The sequence below is a fragment of the Aythya ferina genome (genome assembly GCF_964211825.1).
Source record: "Aythya ferina genome assembly, chromosome: 2".
Taxonomy (NCBI): domain Eukaryota; kingdom Metazoa; phylum Chordata; class Aves; order Anseriformes; family Anatidae; genus Aythya; species Aythya ferina.
The window spans coordinates 86,947,588-86,967,373 of NC_140297.1; the positions used below are offsets into that span (position 1 = coordinate 86,947,588).

The 19,786-nt window shown below is 38.8% G+C and overlaps 1 protein-coding gene across 5 annotated transcripts in view; it reads right to left on the minus strand.

Moving 5' to 3' along the window:
• Window positions 1-19,786, minus strand: part of TENT4A (terminal nucleotidyltransferase 4A) — a 59,742-nt gene that overhangs the window by 12,596 nt on the left and 27,360 nt on the right. For 4 of the 5 annotated variants that reach the window (XM_084509982.1, XM_084509981.1, XM_084509984.1 and 1 more), the window contains exons 9-10: window positions 11,768-11,868; window positions 11,337-11,509 (exon numbers count right to left, since the gene is read on the minus strand). In XM_084509982.1, coding sequence (XP_084366108.1) covers window positions 11,337-11,509; window positions 11,768-11,868 — 274 coding nt within the window. Of the gene's footprint in view, window positions 1-6,921; window positions 6,989-7,140; window positions 7,389-11,336; window positions 11,510-11,767; window positions 11,869-19,786 lie in introns of those variants that run through there. The other variant, XR_014689723.1, reaches the window with a different exon arrangement.

Below are 19,786 nucleotides of genomic sequence, written 5' to 3' on the forward strand. Positions count from 1 at the left end.
ACTGGTAGTGGTATGATGACTACAATTTCAGCTGTCATGACAGAACGAGTCCTCTGAACAGCGTTCTGAGTTGTACTTATCCATACAGCAAATTACTCACTGTGATTGTTATAGCCTCCCATTCTACCCAGCAACAGCAAAGTTAAGGCTCCACCTACCAAGAAACAAGGAAATGATGGTCTGCTGGTCAAGACTAGTATGTAAGCACCAGTTACCCACTCAACTGCTAGTTAGGACTTCTGTTCTCATCACTTTTCTTTCAAAGTCTGCATAACTGGGGGGGGGAGGTAAGGACTACAAGACTGATGTAGGATTATGGAAAGAAATATTATAATGGAAACTTATTACTGATTTTCTTAATCAACTTCCTGCCTGCCTGGCCAACAGCAACTACACGTGCTTCGTACGCAGAGTCATGCTGATGTTAACATTATGTGTCTGGAGCGCTCAACACCCATAAGCGAGGAGCTAAGCACAAATCTCGGAGTTTTCATATTTCAGTAGTTCCTGTAAACACCAAACTGACCATCTCAATTCTTAAGTGACCAATTATGTCTTAAATTGAGAAACCTGAAGACTACAGCCTTTTAATACAACTCTGAACACAGACCACGTAAAGATGTTTTTAAACCTTAACACGGTTGTAATAAAAAGGTACATTTCCCTACCTTTTACTGCTGCTTTTTACTTTCTTCCCTCCTTAACTCCAAAGTATTCTGAGCTTGAAAATAATGGAAAGACTCACCTCTTAGCAAGAGACACTTGACTCATTAGCAGTTTAGGAGTTACCAAATTAAAAGACATTATTGGCTCTGAACATCAAGGACGATGAACTGATCATCAATTTGATGTTAAGTGATTACTGAAATGTTCTACTTCTGTTCCTCCAACAATTGATTGCTTGGAAGCAAGAACTCTTCACTTAAAACCAAGCAAACATTAAATAGATGTCCATTACTAATACTTGCCCTCCTATGGCTTTGCAAATGAGATTCTTTAGTTAAGAGAACAGACTGTCTAGGAAACCATTTTAAACAACATGAACAAAAAATATTTTAATGTTCTTTCTTGGGGAAAAACACAAGATCATTTAAGACACACTGATTTTTGTGAATACTAAGTAGTTGAAACAACAAATTACTAGAAAGCAAAATTTACATCCTAACTGAATTCCCACAATAGAAACAGCCCCTGGTAGTAGTATCAGCTATTAGAACAATCACTTCTTCATTGGTCCACATAAAGCTGTGCTGTCTAAAAACTTAAGCTGTAGAAAGAAAGGCAGAAAGGATCTCTCTCCCAAGCTCAACTGGTGGTAAAAGCCACTGCATGACTTTGTGAAGTGATTTGATATTTGCGTCATGAATGCACTGAAAAGACAGACCATACAGGTAATAACAATCTGGGCAGAAACTTAATTCTTATTTAAGAGAACAGATGTTTACCATTCAGTATGTTCACAGCAGGCAACTACATCCTCTCACAGTATTCAAAATATTTAGTTTAGTTGTACATGCAAAGCAAAGTGTCTGTAAGAGCTGGCAATATTTTGCCCTCATCCTACAGAAGATTAACCAGACTAAGGTCTCTACAAAGAAGAAGTTTATCATGTAATTAGTTAAGAATGTTTTCAGAATTAGGTACAGGGACAAAAACTTAAGATTTCTACACTGATTTTTTTTTTATACCTTACTTGTCAGGAAGCTATTAAAAAGTTTACAAAATGAGGGAAAAGAGGGATAGTCATGTTTGATTAAGTTCTGAGAATATGCATAGTAGCCATTAATGAACAAATAGGGGGGGCAATGGATCTTATTGTCTGTCCAAGTCAATGCATTAGCTTCTATGACGCAACCTTTGCAAAACTGACCAAGCAGCAGTTTCACTCTCTCCAAAGAGCCTCCTCTATCTTTCGCTTAGATGCCATTAGGCCCTTGGAAGAATCACAAATCTTTTAAATGGGAAATGTCCCATATGGGCAGTTTTCTGTCCAGCAAGAAGTTCTCCAGCATGGAAGTAGCAACAGATAAGAGTCACACGGTTTAACTGGGACTACATAAGCTTTGGTACAAGGCAGCTTGTGCTGCTTTCTTATCGTTTTGTAACAGGTATATTCTTCTGCCTAAGTGTTGTTTACTGAGACATATCCCATTCACCTAGACCATATTCCTATTTTAGGTCATCTTAGATATCTAAAAGAATTACTACAGGAATCCAACAAGCCAACTTACCAGCATCAAAATCCTTTTCTAAAGTAGAGCGTTACCTTTCTTCCTCAAAGACTAACCTTCATGATCAAAACTGATTTTCACATTCATCACCAACACTAAGGGATCAGTGGTCTTCTGGACAGAACTCTTCAGTGTAATGCACAATCCCAAAGCATTATGCAAGCTCAGAAACCTAGAAATAAACACTCAACAATTCAGATTCACTTTGGGAAGACAAGAGCTCTGAACCTTGCCAGCATAATGGCTACAGAGATGACACTAAAAATATGGATGTAAAATAAAGGGATAAGCTCCCTCTATATTGCTTTTACCAAATTATATAGGGATGAAGCTACAATGGCTGTACTAAGAGTCCAGATAAGTTCTTGATCTCCTGAATATTACTACGAATGCCAATCAGATCCCCTCATCCTGTAAAGAAAATACCTAAAAAGATGCTTCTGGAAACACAAAATGCCAGGGAAGTCTCTGGAACTTCAGTGGGATGTTTTCATTAAAAAAAAAAAAAAAAAAAAAAAAAAAAAAAACTCTGCAAATAAATTTCATCTTCTTAAGAACACAGTATCCAGAAGGAAGATTTCTACTATTCATAGTCTTGATTAATGAGGACTCTTCAATTTACCTCACTGTTGGTAAAAAGATAAAGTATAGAAGAGTCCTGGAATTGAAGAGTCTTGGAATTGCAAATGTTACTGATGAACTCACATTTAAACACAACTTGCTCGAGTAACACAATCCCCAGCTTTTTGTCTAGACAGAACCTGTGATATGTGAAGCTTTTGGCTTACTTGTAGAATCTGAAGAATTTTCTGGTTGTCTTCAATTTAGATTGGGCTTTGAGCAGCATGGTCTAGTGGAAGGTCTCCCTGCCCATGGCAGGGTAGGTAAAACTTGATGATCTTTAAGGTCATTTTCTATCCAAAGCATTCTATGACTATAAGGAACATACTGAAGATGAAGAACTGAAGCAAACTTACAAAGCAAAAATGCCAAGCTTCTTTTCCTGACAACAGGAGAGAACGATTTTTCCTGACAACAGGAGAGAATGCAGCTCCCCTTTTAATGGCCCAGGACTTCATTAGCACGAGAATATTTACTTTCCAGAAGTCCCTTACTAACTAGGTCTTGCCATAAGAGCTTATTTAAATTCTGTTTATAGCTCAAGGCTTAAGATACGAGGTAAAGTTTATAGGTACCTCCATCCATCAGCGTAATAGTTTTTCCTCTAATTTCACGTGCATTAAATTATACTCAAAAATATCATTTCCATGATTCTAAGCACATGAAAAAGTAAAGCTTTCTGCTTTGTTTCATGATACAGTCTGTCAACTCAAACTTCCCAACAGCTACTATTTTAGAAACTTCAGATTTCCAAGATTTCTTTAAAGTTGCCATGGCCAAACAAGATTTGTGTGGGGGGTTGTTTTTGTTTTTTAATTGCCCAGAGTTAGAAGTCTGTAGCTATCCTAGAAGTCAACATTCAGAAATCAAAAGCGTAACAGAAGAATGCAAGTTTCTTGCTACTGTGAGAGATTCGGGTCGTCCCCTCTACACATCTGAGAACGAACTACAAAGATCTTGGCAAAGATGTTCTTATGGCTCCCACTCTCCAACCTTCTCCCAGCAGTTAAATTTCTTTTCTTTCCCACAACATTCAGGAGCTGGAAGCTATGAGAACAATTGCTAGTTCAGTAAAAATTGATCCATCTTTGAAAATAAAGGAACTGAAAGTGAGAGAATAGTTTACACTATACAGATTTTTCCACATGCTCCTCTCAATGTGCAGTTTTAACAGTACAGCTGAAGTGATTTAATAGGTAACTGCTGTCATTCTTACTTCTTTCACCTCTTCTTTTGTCATTGCTTTCTCCATTGTATCTGCATTAGTATCTGACATTATGAGCCAATTCAGAGGTGAGCCACAGAAACAGCAATCTCTTTTTTCAAGCTTTACCTTCTGAATCATTTCACCAGAAGGTTAGGTGAACACCAGTGGAAGAAAATAGGAGCAGCTACTGAAAGGGATCAGCCCTAGCAAGAACATCTCATTGCTGAGCCACTCTGCTAATTAAACACTACACTCCTTAGAGCAGAAAGTAACACCAGAAAAATTCAGACATTTCACATAAGTTCAGGCAACAGAAGCAAAACCTCAGTGCACACTCTTTGCTTGAATGGTTTTAGCCCAGCATACTTAACTCTGCTTGACAAACCCACATACTTCCACTAAGGTGATTTCATGGATTTTACACCCCCATCCCATTTCTTTCACGCCAGCTTGCGCCATTTCCCTTTTTGGTAGGTGGAGCCATAACTTTAGTAAACTGGTATAATAAAGTAGAATGGAGATTAACAAAATTTCTATGTCTACAGCAGGTCACAGGAGAGTGGATTTGCATCAATGAAGTCACACCATTTCCATTTGCCAGCCTATAAACAGTACAAAGCAGCCTCCAGTAAGATGCAATCAGTCGATTTTTCTGCCTTCAATTATACTGCATTGCAGAAGCAAAATACTTTGGTCATGCTAACAAGAGTGGAAAAAAGTGAAAGAATAAATACACAACACAAGCAAACTGGAAAATATGCATCCTCCAAAACCATTAGTGTTTGTTTTACAGACAGACAACTAAGAAGTTAAGCTCATTAGCATCTTGAAGATTAAATACAAGCACAGTGCCCCTTTAACCTCACCACATTATCTTCTGCCAGGTCTGACTGTCAACTTACTCCTTGTTTTTATCAGTATTTGCTGTATTTCAAATAAACCATCTTAAACACAATATCCCAGAAACACTTTCTTTAAAGCTTCCTTTATTGCCCCTAATACTTCCATTTCACAGGCTTTCAGTTGGTCTGTACTGTTCGGAGTACAGTAATATTTCACATTTTGCACGTTTTTCAAGCTAGGCATTAAGTTATAAGACTTGTTAATGCAAGTTGAACATAGCATATTAAAATACAAATATTCAATTTAGGTTTTCTTCCATCCTAAATGGCTTTGGCACCTTTTTCAGGTGAACTAATATTAGAATATGGCAAGAATACAATTAGCCCACGGCATCAAAAAGTAGTCTGAGGGTTGGTTGTTTTTTGTTTGTTTTTTGTTTTGTTTTGTTTTTTAATTAATGAAGTTATGCACTTCCCTTTCCTTACCTCGCTGACATCATAGCAGTAAAATCCAATTTTACTTGCCAATTCACACATTCCCTCTGCACCCTGTGTTGCTTAGAGTAAATTAAATAACTTTATAATTGTGTTCAAAACTGTGTTTCCTACAGCATTGCACAAGTTTAGTCTTACTACGTATATCCATTTGAAGTAAAGGCTGTTTAAGCAACTGAGACAGAAGAACTGAAGGAGAGCACCAGACAGTATAAAACAGCACATAAGACTATGGATTAAGAAAACCAAAACAAGGTATGGGACAATATGATGAAAAGGGAAAATAAACAGGCAAGAGCAGCACTGGAAAATTTTTTTCCTCTCTGATCTAGAAGCTAGCAGAAGCCTGCACGGCAAAAACAGGGAAAAGAGTAGTTTTAAGGGATTTAGGAGGGAAGGGGGGCAGACACTGTTGAAGGTTGCTTTATTTGGAAACTAAAATCTTTCTTGAAAGACTGAAGATTGAGTTGCCTACTTCTTAAGAGGTCTTGCCACCATTAATTTGTTCAGGAAGGAGAAAGGACATTAAGATAAGACATGCATTCTACCACAGGATGGTCAACTACGCATACACATTTGAATGGTTGTTTCAGTTAGGGCATGGGAATATTCACAGAAGAAGAAAGGTAGAATAAATATGTTTGTGCAGCTCCTGCTCTTAGACTGAGAACTTTTTTAGGCCACCCCCTCCTGCCCACACATTTTGAATTGGAACTCTACAAATTTAATCCTAGCTGTTAAACAGATTTTCCAAGGCTCCAAGAAGAGCTGTCACAGTAGCTGTTTTGAAGTGTCATCAGTGTCTATCCCTCTCCTGCAGATAAGCACATACCTTACACCTGCAAAATTAATCCCTTTCAAAAAGCAAGATTTATCAGGACAGAATGTCATGTTTTTTCCCACCTCTGTCTGAAGAGTGAAAGACAACAGCTCCTGTCAATAAGCTGAAATTCACAGCCCTTGACTAATAGAAGAAAGAGGAAATGGTGATGCTTCATTAAACAAAAAAAGCCACGAACACTGCACAGCAAGTGACTGCTCCAAAGTCAGCGTGCATCTTGTATGCACTGAGCGGAATGAGAGCAGTAACGAGTATCAGTCTTATCAGTCATTTACATACTATTCTCAGAACTGTATCTGATCAGTACTGAATACTTAATACTTGAAGACAGTGAAAAGACACGCTCCACAAAACAGTTAAGGAATTGGTTGGCGTATCCCCTGCCAGGGGCAGAACACTGGGCAGATCAAGCAGTGACAATCTGACAGAATGTTATTATAAAGCCTGAACAGCAACTGTTAAAGCTAACATTTCAGGAACAGTATGAAAGAACATACGTAAAAGCTCAGAAAGTTAAACAGACTACACAGGTACCTTGTTCACTGGAACTTCCACTATCTTGGCATGATTGGATGGTCTTGAGAAGTCCAAATTCTTCATGAAAGAATCTTGTCATAGAAGCCCAAAAAGTACCACCAGAAACACTCTGTGGTAAGGTGTGTGAGATTTCTGGGATCCAAACTTCTAACCAAACTTTGAGATTGTACTGGACTGGATCTGAGGTTGGGTGGCCATTAGACATCAAGAACAGCTTTAAAACTTTTTTTTAAACCTGTGATCAGTTGCATCAGTTACTGATGTGCAGTTACCACTGTCGCACTAAATGCTAAGCTTTATTTGGCACAACAGCATCAAAACTGCAGAGCATATTTAACACCAGGTTATATCAGCCTAAAATGAGACTGGAGAAACATACCTCTATTTTTACTTGGCAGAGACATGTTGATCAGGCAGACATTCTCCAGCATAACTCTAGAATTTCCCTCAGCTAATAAAAGGAGGCTCTCCACAACGCTGACCTGGATTTCCAGTTGCAGTTTCAGAGTGCACATCCAGAACAAAAAAAGCACCCAGGAAAAAGTAAACTTCATTTTCAAGAAGAATTTGGTTACTGTTGAGGTTCTCAGACCAATATCTGCAACTAGCTAGAACTAGCAGAGAGGCAAACACAAACATAGCTCACTTTATCAGGTTTCAGGTTCCCATAGCAGTCACTAACTCAGTAAGAAAGTTAAAGTAAGACTTCCTGATGCCAGATGCTTATTTTATATTGCGGAGCAGATTGACTTGTGCTCCCGTAGAGAAGAGGCTCACACTTTATGCTGTCTTTAATGGCAAAGATATTTATAAAGCATCTTCAAAAGGAAAATCTATGTACAACCAGCAGAATTATTCACTTCAACATTGGTTGGGAATGTGTAGTATTTTGAAACTTACCTGTGGGCAAGAGTAAGAGTGGAATACATGCTGCCTTTTTACCAGGGCAGCCTATTGCATTTTAAATACCTGCACAGCAGAATCCTTCATTCAGGAAAAGACATACTGCACAGATCAGTTTGATAATTGAGAGAAGCCAAAAAAAACATGCAGCTGAATATGTTCTGATAAACAGATTCTTTGTGTTCATAGGTTCATTGCCAGTGTTCCTCATTTTGCTCCTGCTCAGTTTGTTAATATTTACACTGTACACAGAGCTGAGATAATAGAATGGGAACTTCTGTACTATTTTTCACTGAAGTATATTAGGAGTGTCAGTGAGAGTTAGAGGTCTGTATTGACATGTGTAGTATGACAAATCCATAAACTGAACAGCTATCTCTGATAGCAAGAGGGATATCAGAAGTCATATTTCACTACTAAGCAGACTTGCATCTGAAATTCACTACATCTTATGAAAGCTTTTTCTTTAAATGACAGATTTCACTGTTTGCTAGGACTTTTATGAAAGACAAAGCAACTAGAATTTCATCAGCCAGACATTGCTAGCCTAAGGCATTTTGTAAGTAGCTTTTTCTTCCTTAGAAAATCCATAAAAGATTACTTTTGGAAAAAAAAAATATATATATATGGTTTAGTCTCATTAGGTCCTGTTCTGAGTTTTGGGCCTTGTAGACTAGCAAGCTAGTCCTGGACCTGCAGAGATAAAAGGAATCATCTTTCTGAATTTGAGAGAGGAAATGCATATACATCTACAATATACACAAAGAGAAAGCTGTCCTTGAAGGAGGCAGTTCTCACATTTCTCAATGGTACATAAGCTCTTATCTGAGAGAGGTTATTATCAGTATGGTTCTATCAGAATGGTTCCTGAAGGAAGGAAAACAGCAGAAGGAACAGAAAGAAGCCTGGGTAGTAGCTTTAAGCTTTTATATCCCTACACTTGGTGAATACGTACAAAATTAGAGGCTAATTTCTAAATGTTAACTCTGATCTACACTAATCCAGCCTCTAGAAAAAAAACTGCTCCTTTTTATTAGCCTAATATTGTTCTGCTGCTGAAACAAATCTATAACCCATGTTATCTCAAGTGCCCATAAGACACCAGAAGCTCTGACTATTCAGCTGCTGAACTGTATTTATGGAGTAAGGCAAAGTCTGTAATGCTGCCAAAACTTCAGTGAAGCAAATCCTTAAATGCCATACACCATATGGTAATACAATCAATAGCTGTAGATAACATGAGCTACAATTTTTAATAAAAAATTCTAGGGTCTATACTAGCAATACTACATGATTTGATAACCTTTGAACACTTGACATACACTACCAATACCCGTTCCAGGACATATTGATGAGTATATGCAAGGTCTCTAGACTTACGGTCAGCGTATAGAGGAATGTGATAGCTGCAGAACACAACTGCCTCTGTGCTAGAGTGGATGGCTGGAGTATTTGACTTTCATTAGAAGATGAAGTACAGAGAGAGGCAGTCTTACCCAGTAACGCCACAAATAGCCAAGTTTACTTCCTCTTCCTCAACACACAAAAGGAGTTGACCTCTATAATATTGTCAGACAGGTCCCAGCAAGATCAAGGTGCAGCTGGCCACTATAACCAATCAACTCTCACAGTAGAGAACAAAGCAAATAGACTTAAGTCCTTCTAATTTGATGTCTAGTCTCTTATAGTTGATAAACATTAAGTTAGCCTGCAGTCATGCAAAATACATCTCCAGAAACCACTTCTTGAGGCAGACTGTACTTAAGGGAATAACAACATCATAGGGATGGTTATCTTGCTACTGAAATAAAATCTTAATTTTGGGGAAGAGATTAAAATGTCAGTCTAGTATCTCCTTATCTCCTGCACTTGGTTTACAATCTGCATCTTCTCAGTCTTCAACATCAAACTTAAAAGTATTTAACTTTAAATGAATACAGAAACATCCCTGAAGAACAATTCTCCACAAGATCAGATCTAACACCACACATACCTTTAACAGTGATGCACAATATTCCCTCATTCTGAAACTAGTACCAAAATTCACTGCATCATACCTATTTACAGCACACACCAGAAGTCTTAGCACAAATGTTATTTTCACACATGCTAGATGTTTCTTTGCTGGAACTTGGGCATAGAACTATACCAGATCACTCAACAGAGCCTCCTCAACTCCAGCAGAACAGGTTTCTCTTCCTGAATTAGGTACCGTTTAGAAACTGCTCAACCAGAACTCGTTCATCCTCACATACTTGAGTAGGACAGACTCATCAGTTACTTGTCAGAAACCTGCCATTCCACTGCAAACTAAGATAATGTGCTGGTAGTCTAAAGGTCATAATACTAATAAATGACCAGGGCTTAAAATAGGAACTGTCACAAGCACACAAACATAAGGCTATTTTTCTAAAAAGAGTTGCACTTACATTTACTTCTGGTACACCTAAAGGGAAAGTCTTAACTGTTCACTCCCCCCTAGTTAGGTTTAGAGTGCAAAATATTAAGCAAATATTTGCATTTTCTCATAAAACTTATCTTACAGCAGTATCTTCTTCACTGACATACTCAAACCAGGAGCATGGCTAACACTATCACTGCCCAGCATCATCCTGTTGTTTTTTTCTTTTTTTTTTTTTCTTTTTTTTTTTCTTTTTTTTCTTTTTTTTTTTCCCCCCCATTTGTCAGATTCTGCAGCTTATGCATTTACCATATTTACTGGAGGTAGAAAAGACAATTCAACACAGAAAGTTCAGGAATGTTAAGGAATTACAGAAAGTAACCAGAATATACAGTGAATGCATTTGTCCCTCAGAAGTTTCTTCACTGAATACAGTTCCCAACTTGTAATTCCACGTTTGACCAGTTTTTGAAATCAGTCAAAAAAAAAGTACTTGGACCTCTCTTGGCATCATCTACAGTTACTGCTGTACTTAACTGTCTATCACGTCTTCTTCCAATCAACACCTGTACCTAACACAAAGTCATCCAGTTGATTTATGAGTACCTCGTGCAATGCACGTTTGCACTTTATAATCTCTACAGCCCAACTTTGTTGATTTAAATCCATACAAAAGAAAACACCCGACAGCCTTAAGACTCTAGGAACATACCTAGACTACTGTCCATCTTCTCTTTCAGAAAATTATTATAAGCCTAGCAGTCACTTAAACTGCACGTTCCAACAAGGAAGCTGGTATCAAAACTTTCCATATTAGGGCCTCCTACTACTAAAGCATGAACTGAATGCTTGGCTGAAAACACTATGGAATATTATTCACCTTCGCAGCAAGATATGGCGGTCATATGTTCAATCTGAGGTGTGGGAAGAAAGGACTGGAAATTGTTAATGAGATTTTTCTTGATAGGAAGATTTATGAAGAGATTATTATTCCGCTTAATTAGCTACTGTTAACCTGGTGATTTATATCTTATTACATCCAAGTACTACCACAAAGGGTACCGAAGGTTTAGGATGGAATTAAGACATTTCATTTAATGAAAAATATTTCATTTCAGTAATTTTTCTGAGCAGAGGAAGTTATTAATTTGCTACAGTAGCTTAGGGACAGTATCATTAACTGTTGTTGTTTTAGTTGAGGTTTTGAATGGCATGATAATATCTGCTTAATAGTTTAACAAATTAAAAAAAAACTTACAATGTCACTGCCAGAGAGCGATGATACAGAAGACGCAGATGAGCCAGAGGATAACTGTTGTGTATTAGCTAGCGACAAAGCCAAGCGTTGGTTGTAAGATGGTTCAGAGTCTCTGTTCTGTTGCTGTTCTCCATTGCACGGAGCTATCTGGTCTCTTATTTTCAACCTATTATCTGTTGACAGAAAACATAAGCATCAATCAAAACCACAGAATACAACACATGAACCCTGAAGTCTAAACTTCCATTTAACAAGCCAACAAACTGAAGAACAGCCTCAGAAAATGTCTTGGATTAGAAAGTTACAAATCCCTTTTATTTTTTCCTTACATACCTGAAATAGCAATTAATTTCTAGGCATGGGTATTTTGAATTGCACCAAATGCAAGAAAAAATGATTTAGTTGGTTTCAAAGATTTCTGCTATACCTACCAAGTTCAGGTGATAAATTAATTTTGCTCCCCCACTTCTTTTTAATCCAGGCCCTGTAGTCAATCACTTCTTGGGTCACTTTGATGATTCTACCTAATGTGCTAAAAAAATTTTTAAATTAAGTATTAAAGACTGTTGGTTACATACTTGCAAGCATTTCAAAAAGCAATAAAATTACATTAAATCAGTTTAAGATATTCCTAACCAAAGAATTTTTGAAGTTTCGTTTTCTTAGATCACCATTTGGGCCTCTGAAGAATCACACTTTTAAACAAGAATATTACTCATCTTCCACCCTACTAACATGCAAGCACTGAAACAGGTACGATTTTTACTCTTTCTAAATGGAAAGCATCTTAATTATCAAGAATATACATGCAGATAATAGTGTATTTGATAAAAGCAATTTACATGTTCTTGCATTTCTCCAAACAAGAAGTATTTTATCACTGAATCTCAATTGGATGTTTTTGGATACACTGAAGACACTGATATCCCAGCCCCCTCAAATGATCATCACACTGAATAGAAAGACTCTCAGTAGTCCTTCTGTACAGATTTACAAGACATCTTCAAAGATCCACACAATTATAAAGGAAGTACCATGGATCGTGAGGTAGTGGAAACAAGACACTGGCTCCAAAACCCAAATAAGTTAGAATTTAAGGAAATTCTCAAAGGTACCTGGTTCGGAGAAAAAGCTGACCTGGTCCTATTACCCTTTTAACTTGTGACCAGTTGTCAACAAGTACAGAGCAGTATTTTACAATATATTTTCTCAACTTTCAGATACATGAACTGTACGTCATTTTGAGGAGGATCTGTGTCCTGGTTTAAGGATTTAACTTCCAAGCTTTCCTTTCAATGGTGGCTGGCAGCTGAAATAATTTACGAACTCCATGATCAAGATCCATGAAGGACTGACTATCATACAAAAGGAAGCTGTGAAAAGTTACCATCTTGAAGAGAGGTAAAAGTTATTTTAATTCTAAAAATCTTCAACAGTTGTAATAAAGCTTATTCTTCATTTCACATCATAAAGGTACACTGGAATTTTCGTTTGAGGTGTGTAACGGGGGGCATGCATAGTCTAAATGCATTTACACTACCTTTACTAGGTCATTTTAGAGTAACTCTAAAAAGGAAGAGTAGTTCTCCTTCTGGATTAGGGATTATAAATTCATTGCAAGACCAAATACTACCTGTTCCACATTTAGACTTCCAACTTTGAAGACATCAGTACTGAAACAGGCAGCCCTGCCCTTTAAGCAAACATTGGACCAAACGACATTATCTAAGTTGTAACTCCAATAGGTGAAGGCAATCCTCATGGACAGAATGAGTATCACCTACCGTTCTCCTATGTAACGCAGATAAATGAAACGATGCATGCTGGAAAACCATCTTGAATTTTACATGCAGAATTAAATGCTTTGACATGATTGTCACCATTGGGAATTATTTGGAAACTACAGCTCATTAGTTAAGTAGAGCACGTTAAAAAAGGAACAGAACAAAACAGTAGTGTTTTGTCAACGTACAATCCCACAACATAATAGCATTTTAAATACTTAAAGCAATTCTGGTTTCTTAGTCTCAAAAAGTACGTTAAACCAGAGGAGTAATTTTGAAGAACTGAAGACAAGGACAACCCACACTACAAAGAATCAGTTGTGGCCCTGAAGCTGCAGTTCCCCAGACAAACTCATACATACAAATGCTGGGTAGCTCTTTAGCACTAGGACAAAGGAGGAAATCTCACACTGTTTCATCTGAGCATGCCTTCAAGCAGACTTAAGCTTTTTCTGAGCTTTTACTCCAGGATGGCCCATACGTTTCACAGCTATTACCAGCAGTGGTCTTCAAAACAGAAAAATGATAATGGACCTAATAACACTCTTATGGAAAAGGAGTTTGTCACGCCTGAAACATCTTGGAGTACATTCCACCTAGTAGTTTAGTAGTCATGCTTTCATATACTAGAAAGTGAGTAACAGAAAATGGCATATTTATTTATTTATTTTAATCTGTGGAAGACTGCTATACGAAAAATGCCTGGTATCACAGGTGTAAAAGGTGAAACTAGGGCTATGCCAAGAACTGTGGCAGAGCCTGGGAATTTCTTTTCTCACTAGCTCCTTTTGCAGAGGACAGAGCTTGAAGCCCCAAACTCTAATTTTTTGGAAGCAAGTCAGAAAAATAGTAAATTTACTTATTTATCAAGAATTTGAAGGCTGATCCATACTACATTACTCGCACACTAAAACTAAGTGTTATGACACATCAGAAACTAAAAGCTGATTAAGTCTACACTGCCATATACCTAATACAGCAGCAAAAAAATGAAAAAGCAGGTGTGATAAGAACAGATACTTTTCCCTTTCATTACATATAGGACTCAAGCACATGTATATAAGTGTTTAAAAACTGTGCTTTTATCTGATTTCAACACTGCAAATGCTTAGGAACAAAGAGTAGCTATTGACCTACCCAGCCTCTAGTACAGAGTAAATTCCACGCTCCTTTTTGCCTGAGGCCAGAGTGAGACATTCCCACAACTATACAAAGATGTTTGTTTAGAAAAGGGGGAAAAACGCCAAGTTAGCTGGTTGGACAGCTCTCCCATGAAAGATGCCCCCTTACACTTTTTCCCTGATTATCATCAAATAGTAAAAACAATGACAAGCTATTTGCATACCCAGTTTATTTTAAAAGAGCCTAGAATCTCCACTTTTCCACACCACACAGCTTTGTCACGCTAATGCTGATTCAACTGTAAGCCCCGAGTTCACAAGGACACTTTCTAGCTGTCACTAAGGCACAACCATGATGCAAATCGATCTTAAGATCCCTCTTTAAAGGCCTAGGTTGCTGATGCAAGTTTCAATGAGATCCAGTATCTAATGCTCCAGCCAAGCTCTACATGAAGAAGTCCCTCAGTAGGAACAAAACATTGCCTGTGAAAGACGAGTCAAAATAACTTTTCAGTAGGCCTTAACTTCGGAAACATCTCCCTGATACTAAAAGGGTAACAATCTAAAGCAGACTAATAAGCTTCTGAGAAAGACCTGCTTGAGCAGAAGGATAAGAAAAAGCTAAAACATTTAGCCAGACAAATACTCCGCGTAGGAAAAGCTGATATTGCTGATACCTCAAGAGACAGCATGCATTCTAGGGATGGCCACCACCCAGCATTCATGACATGAAGCAGAGGAAGAACTGTTTCAGATAGAAAACATTCAGATACAACTATCAGCAGATCTAGTAGATAAATTTAATGTTCCCTTTGACAGTACTGGGAGCTATCTTGGCCAACCAGGAGCAAACCTAACACACAGGCCTGTCAGCAGTTAGTGGACCAAGAACAAACCAAACAGCTTTCAAGCACAAAGCTAGAAAAAACACTTTATTCATGGCACGAGACTATTGTTGTTAAGATTGTCACCTACAAAAGACAATTCCGGACACAGAGCAGCAAAACCTTGCCAAGGCTTCCTGCAACTCTGTCCCATTGGCTTAATAGTCCCTTTCCCTCATCCACCACTCATACGGCTCCAGTATGGCAGAACTGGTTAGGAATCTAGAATCCTAGAAACTGAAGAAAGGTTTCAAAAGTCTTAGTTATTATACTGAAAGGCCACATCACAGCAGAACCTGACTTCCATTTAAAGTTCTATTAGAATTAAAGCCCTATTAAAATTAAATTTGGCCAGGGACATCAAAGGCCACAATAAAGGCTTCTATAGGTACATCAGCAATACAAGGAAGACGAGGGAAATTGTAGGCCCTCTCCAGAAGGAAAGAGGAGACCTCATTACCTAGTGTATGTAGAAGGCTGAGGTACTCAATGATTTGTTTGCCTTAGTCTTCACCAGCAAAAGCTCTAGCCACATAGCCCAAGCCCCAGAAGGCAAAGTTAGGGACTGGGAGGATGAAGGACCACCCTGTGTAGGAAGAGACCAGGTTCAAAACCACCTAAGGAACCTAAAGGTGCACAAGTCCACGGGACCTCATGAGATACATTCATGGGTCCAGAGGGAACTGGCAGATGAAGTTGCTAAGCCACTATCCATCACAGGTGAGAAGTTGTGGCAATCTGGTGAAGAACCCACTGACTCAAAAAGGAGAAACACAGCCCTCGTTTTTTAAAAAAGGAAACAAGGAAGACCCTGGGAAATATAGACCAGTCAGTCTTACATCTGTGCCCAGCAAGATCATGTAGCAGATCCTCCTGGAAACTATGCTAAGGTGCACAGAAAATAAGGAGGTGATTGGCAACAGCTAACATGGCTTCTCTAAGGGCAGATTGTGCTTGTCTGATTTGGTGGACTTCTATGACGAGGTCATAGCATTAGTGGATAGGGGAAGAGCAGCTGACATCTACCTGGATTACATTTGACACTGTCCCACATGATATCTTCATCTCTAAATTGAAGAGACATGGGTTTGGTAGATGGATCACCCAGTGGGTAAGGAATTGGCTGAATGGTCACACTCAAAGTCACAGCTCAATGTCCATGTAGAGATCAGTAATGAGTGGTGTTCCTCAGGGGTCAGTATTGAGAGCTGCACTGTTTAACAACTTTGTCAGCAACACAGACAGTTGGATCCTCATCATGTTTGACAGTAACACCAAGTTGTGTGGTGTGGTTGACATGCTGGAGGAAAGGGATGCCATGCAGAGGGACCTTAACAAGTCCGAGGTGGACCCGCACAAACCTCATGAGGTTCAACAAGGTCAAGCACAAGGTTCTGTTCTTAAGCCAGGTGAACCCCAAGCAAAAATAAAGAATGGAGAGAAAATGGATTAAGAGCAGCCCCAAGGAGAAGGACCTGGAGGTACTGGTTGACGAGAAGCTCAACAAGAGCTAGTAATGTGGCTTCTAACCCAGAAAGCCAACTGCATCCTGAGCTATGTCAATAGAAACACAGCCAGCAAGCTGAGGGAAGTGATTTTGCTGTGCTCTCATGAAACTCAACTTTGAGCATTGCATTCAGCTCCGTGGCCCTCAGCACAAGAAGGACATGGACCTATTAGAAAAAGTCCAAAGCAGGGCCACAAAGATGATCAGTGGGATGGAGCACCCCTCCTATGAAGAGGGGCTGAGGGAGTTGGAGTTGTTCGGCCTGGAGAAGAGAAGGCTGTGGGGAGACCTTGAAGCAGCCTGCTAGTACCTAAAGGGGGCCTACAAGAAAACTGGGGAAGGACTCTTAAGACAAAGAATATTGGTTTTAAACCAGAAAAGGGTAGATTTAAATTAGGTATTAGGTTTAAACTAGATATTAGGAAAAAATTTTTCCCATAAGGGTGGTGAGGCATTGGCACAGGCTGCCCAGAGAAGCTGTGGATGCCCCATCCCTGGAGGTGTTGAAGGCCAGGCTGGATGGGGCTTTGGACAACCTGGTCTGGTGGGAGGTGTCCCTGCCCATGGCAAGGGGCTGGAACTGGGTGATCTTTAAGGCCCCTTCCAACCCAAACCATTCAGTGATTCCTCATTTCATGTGACATCTGCTCCCAAATATGGAGGCATATGGCTATGCTGCTGTTTAGAGATGCAGTCTGAGCACCCATTTATACCTCAACCATATGACAAGCTAGTATGTAAGCCAATATCTGATCTACAGACACGTTATAACTGCAAGGATGAATTCATGTCACATCCAGATATTTATTTCCAGCATAATTCATGGCTATCAAACAGAGTATCACTCTCTTCCATCTTATCCCAAAGAAATTCCTCCTGCTTCTCTTGCTTCTGATCTGCTCATCAAGTAGCCACAATGCAAACTGGATCAGCTTCTTGAGATGATAGAAATGCTGATGTATTTGTTTTCATTCAGACCAGGGTTCATCTGACTTACCTTCTGACTGCAGGATCACTGGATCTAATTCAAGGCAAAAATCAGGAATATGTAGATTGAGAAGGAAGAAGTTGAGTTCATAACAGGATATAGTCCATGTGTGTGTGCGTGTCTGTGTTATACCTTGTCTAGCCTATTTCCTACTAGGAAAACCTCTTCTTACAAGATGATGGGAATCAGTTTGGTCTAAAAATCTTCTGAACTACTGACCTCTCCCTGAGGCATTCTAGTTAAATAACATGTGAGGATGACTAGGGACAAAAAAGCATTAAGGTAATTCCTGTGGCTTTGAATCACTACCTTCAGGACTCAGCTGATTAGTGTTTCCATTCAGTGTAGAGCCAAAACACAATGAGAAGGTCAGACAAGTGATAGCTTTCATCTCCCAGGACACTTCAAATATTGTATTTGGAAGCACGAGTAGGACAACTGAGAGAGTAATTTGAATTCGCCCATAGTGTTCTGAGGGTTATGTTAGTATAGAACAGACAAGAATAAGACCTATCCTGAAGGATATAAAATCTGACTTTTTTTTTTCTTTTTTTGAAATAGAGAATAATAGAAGCAGCAGTTGACTAAAAAGCCTTAAATTACCTTAGGCCTGTGCTCCTTTGAGTTGGACTGACCCTGAAAAAGGGCAGTAATGATCACTATGAAACATTTGAAAGCTACTGAGATGGTCATCTCCAAAACAGGACTGCATACACGAGATGTACATAGAAGTTTTCCCTGGAAAGAGCTGAAATGAATTGAAACCCACCAGGCAGTCTAAGAACAGTTCTTCATGATTAAGGGAAAGATAGCCCCAATTATGACAGCACTGAAGAAGTCAGCCTGTGCATTTAGTATCTTGCAAGTTCCTACCCTTTCAAGTACTCATTTAGTATTTATTGATTCTTTTAGTAAAATGTCACATAGCTATCACTGCTCTTAAAGAAATTCCCCTGCTTACAGTTTAACCTGCCACTAACAAGCCTAGAAAAAGGAGAAAATGGATCATAATAAAGGGCTCCTGCAGGGCTAGGGCTTTAGGTCAGGCCACTGGAAAAAGTCTTTATACCAAGCCTGGACAACTCTGCCTAACAGGTAGAAGAAGGATCTGAAAAACACCTGGGTTGCCCAGACACATTCAGTTTAACTAAAAACTGAAACTGAACATGTTGTAGAAACTCAACAGCACTCCAAGCTTGGTACTAAACAGCACATCATCCACCTACAGGTCCCGGTGCTGGGGAAACTACTTGAAACCAGGACTTCATTGAGAGCTGCTCCTCTTATGGCACCATTCCTTCTGATAAAATGGCAAGTCATGCATGTGACAAGCTCTGAGACAGGTATCACAAGCACAGACAGCCCAAACTAGCAGAAAAACAGGTCAGATGTACAGCACATGCTGAAACACAGCTGCTGAGACTTCTCAAGTCTGAAACTGTGACAGAATTCAAACATTTTTCTAAATACAGGAAGTATACATGTTGAAGACATCTGAGACTTGCATTAAATGCACTTACAAACATACTTTCTGATATCTAATATAAATACAGGCACCGCGTAAGAGAACGACCACATCCTTTGAAGAACCATAGAGAAGTTAATGAAGACCAGGGCCCAAGACAAGCGAAACTTCAGATATCCCTAGATCTACCTATACTTACATAACTATTTGTACTGAAGGTTAGGATTAAATATCACATGGTAGAGCAGATACATGAATGAAAAGGCATGTCAAACATGTTCTATTTGTTTTCTTTCTCCCTCTCCTTCATCAAAAAAAAAAAAGTTAGCAAAGGTGAAAGCTTGAGAGCTGAGAACACAATAAGCTGTACAGTGTTTTTAAGACATGAAACTGTGCTAAAAATGGCACATCTAGAAGTATTCTTTTAATGGCAGTTCTAACGTTATGGCCAAACTGAATTGATTCTAACAGCTTAGCTACATGTCAAGCCTTTTAGAACAGTTTATGGGAACACATATTAAAGAATAAGGTAAGTTTCTAGTCTTGTCTAGTTTTATCTATAAAACTTGGTTCACACCCATTTCTCCACCATAGGACAAACAGAAATCATACCAAATGTTAAAACCAGCAGCCCTTCCTTTGAAATATTTTAGACAGAGTGTTTGTAGAAAGACCAATTATCCTTTGGGTCCCTTTCACAC